Raw genomic sequence first — 17,552 nt, forward strand, 5'->3', positions numbered from 1 at the left:
ATATCATTTGCGTCAGTATGAATTTACAAGTTTTTTTTTGTTCTTATATAAATGATTATATAATATGATATGAGTCATTTAGCCTTCATTTAAAGTTAGGAAAAAACATCCCTTTTTATCATCGTAACACTTTATTTTACTTTCTTTGGCTGTAGGATCGCTCTTTATGGTCTGAAAAGGATTTTAAGTTCGAGCGTAAGTTTGCATTATTTCTATATAAAATCTATGTGTGATTAATATGCTTAAAAGTGTAATATATATAAAAAATATAAAAAAATGATATTCATTATTGCAAGTAAACATTTTTACTCGCAAGTTCTATGTTATGTAATTTGAATATGTTTGTGATATACATGTACTGCTTATCTCTATTTCCGCGGTACTAAGTACAAAATTATTCAAATTTATATGGCGAAATTAAAAACAACTTACCTTCTTTATTCTAGTCTAATACGTTAAACATATGTTTTCATTCATAATCTTCCATTTAAAAACTTTTCAGTATCATCAATTTAATGTTTTGAAAATATAAAGTGTAGGAAGCCATTTTAAACTCTTACGTCATATCACAGTTTCCGCGGTAATTAGGTCAAGTGCTGTCAAACACTGTCAATTAACACTAAATGTTACATACACACATCACTTACTTAAATAAATGTTCAACTGTTAATATCAAAAATTAACTTAGAACTGTTAAAAACTATCTGTAACAATGAACTGTCACACACCTAAATGTGCTGCCTCTTCTCACTGAAATATGTATAATGAACCCAGTGGCTACAAAAATCACATTGGCCCCATTTCACAATTACTAAGGAGGCACATCCTCTTAACTAGGGCGAAAAACTCTCTTTACAGACACAGCATTGGCTCGTCTGTATCAGACCCTTCATCTGAGCATGAATATACATGTACATCAATGGGGACTCCTTTACTTTTTGTTACACCAGATGTTGATGGCTTTGGTGAGGAGTAAGCAACTGTAGCAGGTTTGATATTTTTGTCTGCAGGTTTACTTTTTTTAGTGATTTTGACTTGCTCGTGTTCTCTGTGAGTCTTTTTTCATGCTGGAACTTTAATGTGTCCATATTTTGCTCAGACAAAAGACTTCCTGAAACTTTAGTTGGTGGCACATACTTCTTTTTTGGCCTCCATTAAGAAGTGTTCTTCTTCACTTAAAGCAATGCCTATTTTCTACTTTACATGTATTCTTTAAAAAACGACTTTTTTTTAAAAGAATTTTCAGTCTTATTACCTAAATGTAATGGAATTCAAATCCTTGATTTTATTGTAACAAAGATATTTGTTGTGTAAATCTACCTCTATACATTGTATAAGAAGTATCAAGGACGTGTACATTAACACTCATTGTGTTACATAAGATAATATTACGGTGAACACCGGTGTATTGAATATACGAAAGGTACCGAAAAACTGAAAGCAGAGAAATATGTCAGAAATATATCCAAATGCTCACGTAAAAAGGAAGTTACATACAGGAACTCTTTTCACCTTATGTGTATTTTGTCACAAAAATTTCAACTGTAAACAATATTGTCTGTTAGGCTTTACCGAAATATACCAAAGCACATGCACATACATGTACACAAATATGTATACTGTTTTCTGAAATAATATCTTAAAGAACATTTTAAAAAAGGTCGACATTGAACTTTAAATGTAAGTGTACGTGATCAAAGACTCAGCTAAATTAGAAATAAATAAAGATATAATTAAAAAATACTTAACTGCAATTCTATTAACATAAATAGCAGATGTTGTTTTGTAAACGTTATGTTGCTTAGGTCCACAGATGTTGATCATCGATTTGAGGAAATTTCGCTTACAAGATAATTTTTTATTAAGCTTATTGTACAATACACTGACTGTGAACGAATACGTCATGTTATATGGGATTATAATATATTGTAAAATGTTGAGTACAATATTGAATTGAATAATACACCGCCGTCAAACCTATTTTGGACGAGACGCTAGCCGAGTCTGATATAGGTTTTGCAGCTGTGTCCAATAGAACCAGTATTGGTCTTAACAATGTATAATGACCAGTGACTTCCATACAACCATTGACTTTCCATGGTATCCAGTGACTAACAAAGCAATTCTTGGCTTTTCATAGCAACCAGTGACTCCAGTAGCAACAGCTGACTTTCCATAGGTACAAATGACTTTGGTAGCAACTATTGAATTTCAATAGCAAACAGTGACTTCCATATCAATCATTACTAATTTACATCAGTATAACCAAACATTTAAACTGGAATTTCAAAATCTTAGCCTTGAAAGTTAAGAATGATATTATTGTACACTTCATGTGAGCGATAAAAGGGCCATTATGGTCCTCTTGTTTACAGTACATGTTAAGTGTTCTTATTCTGGATATTTGATAAATAGCATATCATATTCGTTAGATCTCATTACTTATTTTTTGAACTCGTTGAATAAAATAATATTACGCTAGCCTTATATGATTTTATTGAACTAGTTCAGTAAATACAGTATTGAACCTACACTCATGCAATATTCCTTTTCTTTTTTTCTTTTTTTTTTTTGATTTTGGAAGCGATAACTTAAGGAGATTTTGTATTTATCTTTTACTCCTTGTCATATAACCGCTTCTGTGATATTTATACGATACGGAAAATAACGGAATACGCCGAAATTATATGACCTTAACGAGCTGATTATCACTAAATTTACGTCCCAGGAAACAGAATTGATCTATTACAGATTTATGTAACAATATTTTATGTAATACCAAATAAATAGTTTCGTACAAAGTTTGCAATATACCAATTTACATTTGTATATTCTCGAGGAATATGTTGTATTAAGTATTATGCTGGAAATTTCGTTAGCTTATATGTTAGATATATTTGCTTTTTCTGGGCATATTTAAAGGAGAAATTGGATATATTTTGTCCCTCCGTTTTTTATTTTTTTCATTTTTTTAAAGAGAAAGAAAAGCATGTAAGAAATTAAGGTCTTTTGTTTTAGATCAATTAAATAATATGTTATGTGCGAAATGAAATAATATTATACAGTTCAATATTCATTTGTCAATCAACTAATTATTTCATGGGTGTTTGTGGAACAGTCAATACTGTTGCCCTTAGATGTCAGGGACGACATTTGATACCGGGACAACAGTACACTGTTGCCCTTAGATGTCAGGGACGACATTTGATACCGGGACAACAGTACACTGTTGCCCTTAGATGTCAGGGACGACATTTGATACCGGGACAACAGTACACTGTTGCCCTTAGGTGTCAGGGACGACATTTGATACCGGGACAACAGTACACTGTTGCCCTTAGATGTCAGGGACGACATTTGATACCGGGACAACAGTACACTGTTGCCCTTAGATGTCAGGGACGACATTTGATACCGGGACAACAGTACACTGTTGCCCTTAGATGTCAGGGACGACATTTGATACCGGGACAACAGTACACTGTTGCCCTTAGATGTCAGGGACGACATTTGATACCGGGACAACAGTACACTGTTGCCCTTAGATGTCAGGGACGACATTTGATACCGGGACAACAGTACACTGTTGCCCGTAGATGTCAGGGACGACATTTGATACCGGGACAACAGTACACTGTTGTCCTTAGGTGTCAGGGACGACATTTGATACCGGGACAACAGTTTACTGTTCCACAAACAAACATGAAATAATTGTTTTATTACCTTATACTTTGCAATCACCTACATGTACAATATTCATTACAACAACATACAAATAACATTTTTACAACTGTTTTGTTGACAACTGAATCACAACCGTACATTGAGCTTATCGGCGAATGGTCCTAATGGAAATACCCGATGACTAGACTAGAACAGACGTTTATGATTTACAATTTCCACAGACGTGTACAATTTAAAACGCCTTCAAACGTTTATAATTTAAAACGCAAACCGGACTATTTCCACGGACGTTTATTGGCTATTTCCACAGACGTTTATAATTTAAAATTTCCACAGAAGTTTAACAATTTAAAACGAACACGGGACTACATGTATTTCTATAGACATATTTCATGAGTAGTTGTTTTTTTTACTTTACAGAAATACGAATATACATAGTGTACAAGCCAGAAAAGGAGATTTTCATTTGGAGCCAAAATGAAGAAATACGTTGTATGTAAGGTAGGACTGTTTCCTCATTATTTTTTTCTTTAGAACATGATGAACATGTTGTTAATTCATTACGTATTCGCACTAGCAAATGGAACGCAATGCCATGAAAAATGTATGTTTCCGTCCGATTCTCTAAAATATCCGTAACTATTCTCTTCCGATTTGAACGCAGCTCCAGCCGATGGCCGTTATTTAAATTAGTTGACGTTGATTTTGAAACGTTGCGAAAAGCATCAGTGAATATTGTTAAAATGATTGACTTAAACATAATTATTACATAAACGAGTGTAAATACTAAATGCATGTTTTATTATAGGTGCAGTGTATTAATATTGTAAACTAAGCAAAAACTGCAGGATAAAACAGTTGGTAAACAGAATTGAAATCTAGCTCCGTTTTATGTCGCAACGCCGCTAAATGTCGCATCGCACCATTGCCGCTAAATGTCGCAACCGCCGCTAAATGTCGCAAAATCATTTTCCGTTAAATGTCGCAATATTAACGTTAAATGTCGCACGAATTTCCCTTACCGTTAAATGTCGTAGCACTACCGTTAAATGTCGCAAGATGTGAATTCATGTTAAAATCATGATTAAAAGTAGTATTATATTACTTTTTAACATTCTCATATTTATTTTTATTGTAATTGCCATAACACAATAGTATCTTTGTTTTACATGTTTTCTTTTATGAACCTAAATATCGAGGTTTTGTGTAATCTTTACGCTAGAATGGATACAATTAATATTGAATTCTCAATAGACAAGCATTTTTCTTTTGTTTCCCATTTTTATTTGTAACCCTGATTGACAACGGATTAAATTTTGCAAAGTTATGCCCCTTATTTCTCTAAGATGTTTTCGCTCTGATTAACCTTTTGGTTACGGCTTATTTCAAACATATTCACTTTAAACTTAAAATACTTATTTCATATAAAAGTATTATACATTTCTAAAGGACAGATGATCCTGACAGGTATTTTTGCTAAATTATCTCCAAAAACCATCACAAATATTCACTTCAAACTTGAAATATTGATAGAATACATGGTGAAAATTTCGGAGAAATAAGGGGAATAACTTTGCAAAACATAACTAGGATTATCTGCCCTTTGATATTGCATCATATGATCATAGTGAACAAGTAAACCACGTTTAAAGTAAATTCGTAGTTTTTGAGAAAATAAATAAAATTACCTAAAGCAAATTCAAAAATGAAAATGGGAAACAAAAGAAAAATGCTTGTCTATTGAGAATTTAGCGGCAATGGTGCGACATTTAGCGGCAAGTGCGACATTTAGCGGCGTTGCGACATATAACGACGCCACAAAGAGTTTGCATCCCGGGCGCCACGAGTGTTTAACTAAATTTGGAATATTCGTCCGTCACACCTTAATTGTGTAATGTTATATATACACACTGGAAAAAAATATTGTAGTGCTTTCTAGTGCGAAAGACAAGAAATACTGCTGTCGAAAATAAAAAAATCTTTCTGATCTTCCAACTGTCCGTACAGAATAATTTCTTCTTAAGAGACCTTGCACAAAAAACACGAATACACCAACGCAATTCGCCCGAGTTAAAAACCGCCAGAAAGTAACAGACTTTGTGCTTGATAAAGGAAATTGACTGTTATTTATTTTAGAATTTTACTGTTATTCTTAAAGAAACATGTCTATATCACTTTTAAGACAAAGGTGGCACATAGAAGCCGCCATTTAACATGTGACTGAAAGTAGTTCCAATGCATGTATATCGTCTTATTATGGCGAAGGATAATAGCCGTGGGGATCAGTTTGGAAAACTGCGAGGAGTATTCAGAAAAAAATGGCATACTTTTTTGAATAGATCTTCCACTAGCGAGTTTGGACCAAAGCTTTGAACATTATCCTTAAACACTTAATACTGCGTCAATATGTTTTATAAGAAAACAAAAAGGTGAGGTCAATCCAAATATAATCAAATATACACACGCGTTGGTATTTATTTAAACTTTATAATATATACAAGATAACTTTCCATATCCAGTTCTCTTCCTTGTTCTTATAACTATATCGTAATCGTCTTGAAACGATGCGCTATTTGGTCAACAAACAGGCGATGGATAGGAATCAAATGAGTCGCGTCATCACAAAACCAACATAATGGGTTTGTGACCAGTATGGATCCAGACCAGCCTGCGCATCCGCTCAGTCTGATCATGATCCATGCATCCGCTCAGTCTGATCATGATCCATGCTGTTCGCTATCAGTTTCTCTACTTGTAATAGGGTTTTTAAGCGAACAGCATGGATCCTGATCAGACTGCGCGGGTGCGCAGGCTGGTCTGGATCCATGCTGGTCGCAAACCCATTATGTTGGTTTTGTCTTGACGCGGCTCAAATAAATATTCAAAGGAGGTATGTTGTGTGGAAAAGAAGTGTACCACAGAACACTTGAAAGTTAAAGCTATGTCTTTTTTGTTTTTATTACATACACGTGTCGCTTTAGCTGTGTAAAAATGGTATTGCACGGCCGTGCATAAGATTTTGACGTGACGTGGTTTGCGTTACACAAAAATAGTGTAAAGGGGCGCTAAATGTTAGCGTAATACTGTAGGCGCGTCAATGAAAAATCGTAAACAGTATTTTGGGTATGTGATAAAAAGAATATTATATTCGTGTAGATTCAATACTTAATTTATTGAACCCGTTGAATAATATAATATTTTTTCTCGCCAGAGTCTCGCATAATATAATTTTAATTTTATCCAATAATTCTGTATTGAACTTACACTTACTCAGTATCCTCTATTTGTTTTATATGTCTACTTTACGACCACAGTAAAGGTCGTTAACTTCAAACCACTTGCCCCTCACCGCTGTGGGTTCGAATCCCGATAGGGACTTTGGATTCTTTCATATGATGAAGCTATCCAGCTAGCTTACGGAACGTCGGTGGTTCTACTCAGGTACCCGTTCGTGCCTGAAATAATGCACGGAAGGGCACCTAAGGTCTTCCTCCACCAGTAAAGCTGGAACGTCGCGAAATGACCTATACTGTGTCAATGTGACATAAAACCCAAAACAAACAAACAAACAAACAAACTACCACAGTATTTTTGCTTACCTATATACGCACAGTGTTAAGAGGTAACATGTAAGATAAGAAAAAATTAATAGCAAAGAGCTGAGTAGTGTTTATATAAATTTAACATGCTTTTCAGACTATTTATTACCGTTTGTCTGAAGATATTGTATAAATATATACATGTAAAACGTATGATGTGACAGGTGTTTATACATCGCGATTTTGCAAGTTGCAAGCTGTTATTTAAAAAAAAAAACAAGAACATTCCTGTGTTCAGGGTATACTTCTTTTCACACGGTATACATGTATCTCTACTCATTAATAGAATGAACATTCTATTTTTATTGCTGTCCATCGCCGATTAGATTTCAGCTGAGAATAACTGTGCATGTACAAAAGGGTGTTACTGTACCGTCAGTCCGATTTGTATAGGCACCGTGTTATGTGCTTATAACTCTTTCATGACAAATCCCAATCATGTTTCTGTTTTGCAAAAGTTATTTGTCCAACTTCTTATATTGCATTCAATTACTTTGTCTCAATAGCTTTATCAGACCGCCTCCGTGGTCGAGGGGTTAGAGTCGATGACTTCTAATCTAGGTACCTCTCTGGCGTGGGTTCGATCCACGGGAGATGCTTTGGTAGTTTAGCGCGGAGGAAGGTAGTCTAGTACTGGTGTAACTCTCCAGGAACGATGGTTAGGAAACTACCCGGCTATATGACTGAAATACTGTTGGAAAAAGGCGTAAAATGAAACAAACAAACAATAGCTCGCCGTGTGGTTATCAAAAGAAGGGAGATAAGTCAAGACCAAGCAAGAAATAATTTTATCCGAGTTCTTTCCCTTTAAGCAAATACGGCGCGTTACGAAATATTAGGAAGTCGAAAACAATAATTCCTTACTCTGCGTCATTTAAAAATAAATAATTGAAATAGATTTATTTGAATGATCGCAGTTTGTAAAGGACGCAAGTGCCGGAAGTCAGACGTGTACCAATTGCTCTAAACTTTATAAAGTTACATACATGTATACATGTGTACCTGCTTTTCGGACATAAAAATCACAAGCACGAGTATCGGACCTGGAAATAAAAAATATAACCAGATTGATAAAAAACAACATATATTCATCCTAAATGTGTCAAAAATGAAAAAAAAAGTGAAATGTGAGCCTACGAGCAATGGGTTCATTTCCCGGGCTGTTGTAAAAACAATTTTCCCGACTATTAAAACACTTGGGGCCGGTCTCATTTGGAAGCTTGATAAAAAAGTTTTTTTTTAAGTGATTGGACAATTGTATTCACAACGGCCCGGAAAATGAACCTCTTGCTCGTAGGCTCGAATCTGGAGTTTCCGTATAGTATATTTTTAGGGGGTCATATTTCACTTTTTTGTGTTTTTGACGCATTTAAGATGAACACAGGTTTTTTTTTATCAATCTGGTACCAGGTCCGATACTCGTGCCTGTGATATAAATTACATGTCAATGACACATTAAGAATTCCACCAAATAATAACGCTGGAAATTATATTCTTGAAGAATCGGGCTGTTAATTCCCAGAGTTTTATTATTGTTATACATTTTACTTTATATGACTGTGACATTAAAAATGTGCAGCTTACTGTACTTCAATTTCTGAACATGAGCCGTGTCACGAAAAAAACAAATGTAATGGGTTTGCGACCAGCATGGATCCAGACCAGCCTGCGCATCCGCGCAGTCTGATTAAGATCCATGCTGTTCGCTTACAAACCCTATAACAAGTAGAGAAACTGATAGCGAACAGCATGGATCCTGATCAGGCGCAGGCTGGTCTGAATCCATGCTGGTCGCAAACACACTATGTTGGTTTTGTCGTGACACGGCTCAAATGTATTATAGCAAACAATCGTTTCTGAGCAATTATTCAACCTTTGACGATTTCACTTCCGTCGCAAGTGCAATTCCTTATATGTACAATAAAATGGGTATGCGAGCAAACAAGCTTCCGGGCTGACATTTATATAACTTGTTATTTTTATGTAAACGGTCACCATGGTTATTCTTAAAGTGTTAATTGTATACAGGCTGTTCGATAATTACTTTTCCCTTTTCCATACGTATGTACAGTTAAAATGTCTACGATTTTTAATGTGAAGAAAAAAAGATTCCATGCACGGGTCTCGTCTATCCCCCACCAACAGTTACACTAAGAACAACATAAGGCAAGTAATTGAATAACTAATTTAAATAAATACAAAAAACATGGCGTCTAATCTTCCAAGACTAATCATCATATACGAGTATAAACATTGTTCAACATTTTCTAAATCCTAGTATCCATGTGTCCTGGTTGTGTGTTATGTGACATCTTTAACTTTACAAGTTGCACGTGAACACCCTTGAAACAGTTGCTGAAAAAAGTATAAACATTTGAGACATTGAACCTTAGTCTGTTGGGGGCTACAGAACCTACCCATTCGATCGCCAATGCAGATCAAGTCCGTGTCGTCTGGGCATGACCTGCATCGTTCACTATTCAGTGTGTATACATACTTTGAAAGTTTCCATGAAATGGTGGATATTCTTATTCAGATTAAAAGATGGACTAGGATATTAAAATATTAAGCGTGGTATAGAGTTGAATCAAGATAATAAATACGGTCTGAAGACACATATGGAACCAACATGTCCGAGTTGTCATTTACTTCGTCGTCCTATCCACATCTGTCCACAGTGGCAGTCCACCATTGTGGATGAGACTTTGAATTCTTCTATGTGAGACAGGTACCCAGTCGGTACTGAGAATGACAGAAATTTGACTTAGATGTGTACGCGCGTTGTAATACACACACACATGTATCCCTTTGCAAAAACATAGCATGGAAGCTAGAACCGCTTGGGGTGTTTGTTTGGGGAGATGAAGCGAAAATTTATGCATGTATTAACAATGAACAAAGCAGAAACGGGAGAGCATTTTAATAAGATCGAATCACGCAATGTGTCGTGATATTGTGATATATCACATGCATTGTGGTGATAAACAACCGTCTAAATGTTATTTATAATAAAGTATAGATTTTAATATATCTTTTTATTTTCTACTATAAAAAAGAGATCATTTTTGACTGCAAATGAAGCTCTTCTAAAAACTATAGAATTATTGCTTGCATCCTTTAAGGCTCATTTTGCCTTAGAAATGGTATCATTTTTATTTCTTACAAACTGTTTGTTTTTTTATATGATGCTACAGTTAAAAAAATATACTCATTTGCTATATAAATGAACCCTCTTTTGCATCTTTTGTTCTGTTTGCCATTGGTATAATAATTTAATAACATAATTTTAGTGAATTAGTATTTTGTATGGAAGTCAAAATACTTCTTTGGCGCTTCTTTTTTTAGTTGTAAACATCTAACATGCACTTAAAACATTATTAAATACATGTTTGGCATTGTTATTAGAGCTGAGTAATATTTTTTGAAGTTTTAAGCTTAAACAGGGTCTTTCAAATATTCAAAATACTATGTTAACCCATTACGTTATATACACGCCTTTTTCACCCCCCCCCCCCTTTTGTTGTCTCAAATGGTGAAAAAATGCCTTATTTAGGCCCCCAACACTTGTTTTTGTTTGAGAAATGTTGTTAAAAAATGACCTCTTTTTCGGCGCGGCCCCCCAACCAAAAGATACATCAGGGGGTTGCCAGAAGGGGATGTGCCCCCTTCTGTTTGGGGGGGGGGTTTGAAGGGGCTCATCGCCTAGAAAATTTTGGACTTGTGAGAGGCTATAAATGACCCCAGATTGATCATAAGGTAACGTGTAAGCAACGCTGAAAAGCATTTGACTCTATCTCAATCCATTGAGAAGTTGCAGCACTGTGAAATAAATTTTGATGGAAAAAATCAACGCAAAATAGTGATTTTTGGCAATTTTTTAGATGTCCCCTCGTTGCCATGGTAACAGAAAATTTATGCCTGAGCACGTTGTTGCAAGGGCAATGGTCCAGTCAACATTTGTGTCAAGTTTGATTAGTGTTGAAGCAGTTTTTATAGTATTATAGCAATTTGAACTTGTAACGGGAGACTTTTCAATGAAAACAGCCATTTTTCACAAAATGCTCATGAAGTAATGGGTTAAAGACCCCAAGTCACCAAGTATGCATTAGGTCTGGGAAAATACATATATATTGTATAGTGCTAGGCTTTAAAATATTCAGATTTTTATATTCAGAAACTTGTAAGTTCAATATTTTGTTAATTGAAATACCATATTTTTAATTACGTATTTTAATGAGAAATGGTTTACAAATAAATTATTATTTTTTTACGTTTTTATGAGATTTCCGAAATTTACTAAATACGGCTGAAATTCAATGGACGTCGTGGTCGGGGATTTATAATTATTATGTAATGTATCAACTTGATAGTTTCTTTTTTATATTTTCGGAACTCTTTTATTCATACCTTTTATAATAGGCGTATCTAGAGTTTTTAGTTAGTGTAACTGTTTTTTTTTCCTAAACATTTTCGGTTTCGACTCAAAATAAATAGAGCAACGGTAAGATACGGAAATATAATTCCGAAAATTAGTCCTGAATATCAGAATTTAATTTGATTCCTTAAAAGATATTATTGATATTACTATTACACACTTGACACAATGTCCCAAAAATTAAAGTTTCATATTTTCATTCATAAATCTACCTTTTAACCTTGTAGTATTTTGTTTACTACAAATTCATCGTAACTTGTTGTGCGCATGCGAGAATACGTCACTTATTGGCAAACTGTCCAATGAGAAAAATTTATGTAAATATCGTACAAGCGTCATGACAACATTACCTTATATGGGACACCACGTGGCCTAAGAAGGCCGTTACGAATGACGAGAATGAAGTAATGTTACTATTAATAGTAACAGTGACTAATGCCGGCGAATAAGTCACTTTGTATAAATGTATTGTAGGTATATTCCTGATTCAAAATCAAGTGACTCACCGAAGAGAAGTGATTCCCTAAATAATAAAAAAACACGGGTATAAGACTGTTAAACTTGATAGAGAAACATTAGTTTAAAGTACTAAAAGGAATATTTTTTTGATAAAATGTATACGGAAATGGAAGGCGAATCAAAATATCACGTGGCGAATATACTGTCAAATTTGTCTAATGGCGGACACGCAAGCGTACAAGTGAATACAGTAAGATATTTTGCATTTATAGATCATTCATTCGTTTGTAAAAACTATCATTTAGCTTACTTTATGTTTCTGTTTAAATAACGCTATTTTAAAACAATATTAAGCAGTTACCGACTAATTTGACGCATTTTAATTGCTTCCGACGATTTCTTTGTTCTGGACGTCGGTGTTTCTTTTGATGTTTGGCGGTAATAAAAATCTACGGTAATTGTTGTTTACATGAAAGTGGGTCAGTTAAGTGTATCTGCTTGAGTAGGCAGGCGGGATGACATCACCCCTTCATGTATATAGCTTGACTAAGTACCGGGACATGTAAATTTAAGCTCATTTCTTTTGCATGTTCTCAACCGATAAGCATTGTGTTCACACTTAACTGAAATAAAATAATTAATATAAATTATAGTTTAGAATTATTCTATGGGATATTAAAATAAAATAAATTAGTTAACATGATGTGGAATTATTCTTGCAGGGTATTTACATTTCTACACATTGACTTATAATTATATTAATGAATATACTAGATCTATATATATTTTTTTAATTATTTAGTGTTCTTCATAATTTTAATTTGCTACAAAACTTAATTTATATTATCATTAATGTGTCAACAAAACAGTTAAACTATTAAATTTATTTAAAAGGGGTTACCTGTTAAATAAGATTAAAAAGAAAATAAAAATCTTTTCAAGAGTTGTAATAAACTTTTTTTCCTTCTCTATTTCCAGTATGCAACCCCAGCATTTTCAAGTGGTATTACATCAAGCAGCACCTCTACGCTCACGCCAACAACCCTGAGCAACCTGGAACAGACATTCATTGAGTTGCAGTCCGTGCCAAGCCGCACTATGCAGAATCCCATTACTCAAAGTGGTTTTGTGCCACCAATCGTTCACTCGGCTCTTCAGTCAGATAATGATATCTATAGCGACAGTAGCAGCAACATGAGTGCCGATGACTACTTGCCTTCAGCACCCAAGAAAGTTAAAATCGGGGATAAAACAACTACCATCATGTCCAAATATGAAATTGAAAATCCTCAGAGAAAGACGCACAGACGGCAAATAAGAGAGGATGAAGTAAGTTGAGACACAATTGAATACATTTACATTTTTATTGAAAAAAATATTTCGCAAAGAAATGAAAAAAGTACCTATTTGAAAACTAGCTCTAATCTCTTAAGTAAGATTTGAGTAACAAAGTTTAAGTTCAAAAAAAATATTTTTTGAAACTTAAACTATAAATATCATTGAATGCAGTAAGAAATTAGGATGTTTTAAATGAATTAAGCCTGCAAGTAATAAATTGCATTTCTAATACCTGTTAAACCACAAATATCTGTGTATTTTGAATTCCTGGCATATTTTGTGATGTGGTCACTGATTAATCAATCAGGTATGTCATCTAAATGATTGACATTTGCAATCAAATATTCATAATATAGTTTGCAAGCCGGATCGCAGTAACCAAAATGATTTTCAATTGATCCATTTTATACTTCAAAGCAGTTTACTGTTATTTTGTAACAGTTTTAATATTTAGTTTTAAAAAAAGGCTGACATTTTCCAATAACGTAGAACTATATTGTCAACGAAAGCATTTTTACCTGGATGAGTCACTTTATACATTGCGGTTAAAATTGCCAGGGTTTAAAATAATTTGTCCTCTACCTTGCGTATAACTTGTTTGTAAAGCATGATGTAATGTTACTATTAATAGACTTATCCAGGTATAAAGATTTACAGTGTATACACACTGTTGAGCACAAGGTTTAAAGTATATCGATTCATAAACAAATCTACATGGTTATTGTAAAATACATTTTAGCTTATTTTTCCGCTGTAATATTCTTGCTGTTTAAAACATTTGTAGGAAAGTTTAAAAAAATTTAGAATTAATATTGCTTTTGATGTGCATTTTTGAAATTCTGCATAGCAAAGTATTAAGTTTCTTGTTTCTTGTTTTACAGATTTCACCCGAGGAGGCACAGCGCAGGAACCTCCGACGTGAACGAAACAAAGTTGCCGCAGCGAAATGTCGTCAGCGAAGGGTTGATCACACAAACAGGCTATTGAACGTAAGTGTTGATACTTGACAACAAAGTACTTGACCCCTTGGTCACATGAAGGTTTAACTTTAAGATGCAAGAGATAACAAGAAGCTGAGGCTTGTTTGAACAAGTTATCTATACATAACCTATATACATGTATATATAATATTTATACACATTTAATCATAATCAGTTGTATTAAGTAAGCAGATAATGAATCAAACATATATAATATTTTTTGTTTCTTTTCAAATTTTTTTTGCGACTTGTTGATTTTTATATTTGGTATAGAAAAAATGGTCTCATATCATACTGGTAAAATATTATTTCCTATGAATTCAATAAATAATTATTGTTTTTCCTTATATATAGGAAACAGACAAGTTAGAGGAAGAAGGTCGAGCAATCGAGCAGGAAATTCAGTCTCTGCAGCAGGAGAAAGATCAACTTGAGTTCATTCTTCAGGCCCACAATCCCATCTGCAAAGTAAACGGTAGTCGCCAACATTCTTCTATTAAAATCAAGCACGAGCCTGAACGTGATCAACCGCAAAACTTAACTGTGCCAATGTCTAGTGAAGCAAAGAAAGAAGTTCCGGCTTTCTCTTCGAGACCGTCAAGTCTGTCACTCTTAAATCGTGATGTGAAGAACGAACTTGTCTCTGCTGGCGTTTCAATAACCACGCCTTCAAGTGGGTTTTACAGTATAACCCTAGACACTATGGTAGATCATACTGGGTTAACTCCCTTGACAGGAAGTTTAGGACATACAGGACTTACCCCATTAACAAGCATGCCTCAGTCTTGTAGTAGTGAGGTATCGAAAAAACAATCAACATCGAGTGAAAGTTCCGACGGTATGAAATCGCCATCAAATCTCATTACTTTGTAGAATTTGCTTATTGCTTAACATATTATCAAATTCATTGTATATTCTCTGATGCCTTTCATTAATGAATAACTGCTTAATTTTAATTTTTTGAATATTGTTGTGGGTATTGTTTTGTTCAATTTCAACAAAATTCATAATTAAGAAACTTGTTATTGTAATTATAGGGTCACTGCCATAAAAGTATCACTGTAAAAAATGACAATTAAAACAAAACTCATCTTACATAAGTAAAATGTATCTGAAGTATCAAAGATCTGATTACATTGGCATTTTTTCTGCTCTTTTGTCATTCAAATGTAAGGAGTAGGTATATATACATTTTGTAAATATATATTTATGCATTCATAGCATATTCATGAGCCATTACATATGAATGACTCCATTCAAATAAGGCTTTGTTATATTATTTTTTTCATGCTTTGTTTATAATTTTGCTGCTGGTCAGTCCATTTGTTTTATTTTGTTCCGATTTTGTTGTATTCAAAATTAGTGCTATTATGTCTTTTTATGACCATGTATTATACTGCATAACAATGACTTAAACATTTATGAAGTTTACTGGATGTTATTGTAAAATTTGTTAAATTCGAGGGCATTTCTTGTCCGGCTGAGTTATTCTGAAGGAAAAAAGCGCCAGTGTCTGGAAACTTTAAAGCTATCTTTCTCTTTATTTGTTGTGTGTATATGATAATTGTCCATCAGAAAATAAGCTTCCATTTGTAAAAAAAGTGCTAAGTTAGTGGTTTATGTAAATTGTCATGTATCAAGTTAATGTTAATGTATGTTGAATTTTAAGTGGGAAAAATTCATTTTGCAGCTAAAGTTTCAGGTTACTTTTCAAATTGTCTTCCGTTATCATAAACATTATGCTCATGTTAAAAGCAATATTGCAACTGTGTGTCTAGAATGATGTCTGAATTTTGTTATTCTTTAATATATCAGAGACATGCTAGGATACACTAGATTCTCCTATTTAAGTGAATCATTACAAAAATATGCAGACAGATTGAAATTTGTTCTTTCGAATTTTTGAGAAAGCAAAATATTATTATTTACATAATGAGAAAATTTTACAGAATTAATAAAAAGCATTTTGTTTCTGATGGTTTTAATAATAATACATTGTAATTGAGGTAAAAAAGTATAAAACTATAGATTATTTTTAATCAGTTAACAGTTAGGGAACATTGTGTTTGTATTTTGTAAAGTTTGGTTACAATGTTTCCCCAGCGGCTGTGCCAGGGTTTTATTAGTAATGTGAAACATTTTATCCATGCTACATAAATATACAATACTTTGATGTCTTGTTTATATACTTTTATTTGAGGAAACATCAAAGACGATGTTGTTGTTTTTTTTCGCTAACAAAATATGTGTTAATTTTTCACTAGTCTGTGTAATGTAGTAGGTATAAAAGCTGGTGTTTTGATGTGCAGTTTTGTAAGAGAAACAAATAACTGTTGTTAAAATGTAATGTTGTAAATCTTTGCCATGAAAAATTGTATACATGTACATGGTCACTATAATTTTCAGTGTGCGTGATTTTTTTCTCGAACTGATATTTTTTTTGATGACTATTCTTATTAATTTTTTTATTGACTATTTTAAATTGAAAAATTTGTATTTAAGGGCACAATTATTTTATTGATAAAAAAAGAAACTAAATTTTAAACTAAAATAAATGGGCTATTTTGATTGGTTTGTTTTGAAATTCAGAATTTAAATTTTGGTCCTATGGTAATCTTGCATTTTTTTTTCTAGGCTGGTTTTAGGAAAATTTGCCACATGACTTATCCCTAGATGGGTTATGAAATTTTAGATTTATTACATTCTTATGGTAATGTTAGGAAAATTATCTTTTATTTTACATAAATTCCGTTTCAAGTGCTGTTCTTAATGTTTGAGTCATTTTACAATTACATTATTAAATTGGTGCTATTTTATTTTTGGAATGAGTCATGTAGGAGTAAAACATAAGTAAAATTATTCCAAATTACATTGGTGATAACATAAAATATGCATAAAGATGAAGAAAAAGAAATCAGCTGATTTGCATTGAAGTTGAATTGTTTTTCCTTAAATAAATTGAAGCAACTTGATAACAAACTTTGCAATACATGTAGCTACTAAGGTCTTGAATATAATTTTTGTTAACTTTATATGAAATAAAAAAAATGAAATACA

At 33.3% G+C, this 17,552-nt stretch overlaps 1 protein-coding gene across 3 annotated transcripts; it reads left to right on the forward strand.

The window, feature by feature from the left end:
- Positions 1-4,104: 4,104 nt before the first annotated feature.
- On the forward strand, positions 4,105-17,552 carry LOC132754576 (fos-related antigen 1-like). Of its 3 annotated transcripts, none has more exons than XM_060745230.1 (4): positions 4,105-4,185; positions 13,156-13,506; positions 14,397-14,504; positions 14,850-17,552. In XM_060745230.1, the coding sequence occupies exons 1-4, from the start codon at positions 4,162-4,164 to the stop codon at positions 15,366-15,368; spliced, it is 1,002 nt and encodes a 333-aa protein (XP_060601213.1). In that variant the 5' UTR covers positions 4,105-4,161; the 3' UTR covers positions 15,369-17,552. The 3 variants fall into 3 exon arrangements, with proteins under 3 accessions (XP_060601213.1, XP_060601211.1, XP_060601212.1); XM_060745228.1 differs by lacking the exon at positions 4,105-4,185 and adding an exon at positions 12,180-12,427; XM_060745229.1 differs by lacking the exon at positions 4,105-4,185 and adding an exon at positions 12,550-12,900.

The sequence above is a fragment of the Ruditapes philippinarum genome, unplaced genomic scaffold (assembly GCF_026571515.1).
Source record: "Ruditapes philippinarum isolate M1 unplaced genomic scaffold, ASM2657151v2 ctg1534_1_1_1_1, whole genome shotgun sequence".
Lineage (NCBI taxonomy): Eukaryota > Metazoa > Mollusca > Bivalvia > Venerida > Veneridae > Ruditapes > Ruditapes philippinarum.

Coding starts and splice junctions, on each gene's coding strand:
- LOC132754576 (XM_060745228.1), top strand. CDS start 12,332: ATGTATACGGAAATGGAAGGCGAATCAAAATATCACGTGGCGAATATA. Junction 12,428..13,155: donor CAAGCGTACAAGTGAATACA/GTAAGATATTTT, acceptor CTCTATTTCCAG/TATGCAACCCCAGCATTTTC. Junction 13,507..14,396: donor GGCAAATAAGAGAGGATGAA/GTAAGTTGAGAC, acceptor CTTGTTTTACAG/ATTTCACCCGAGGAGGCACA.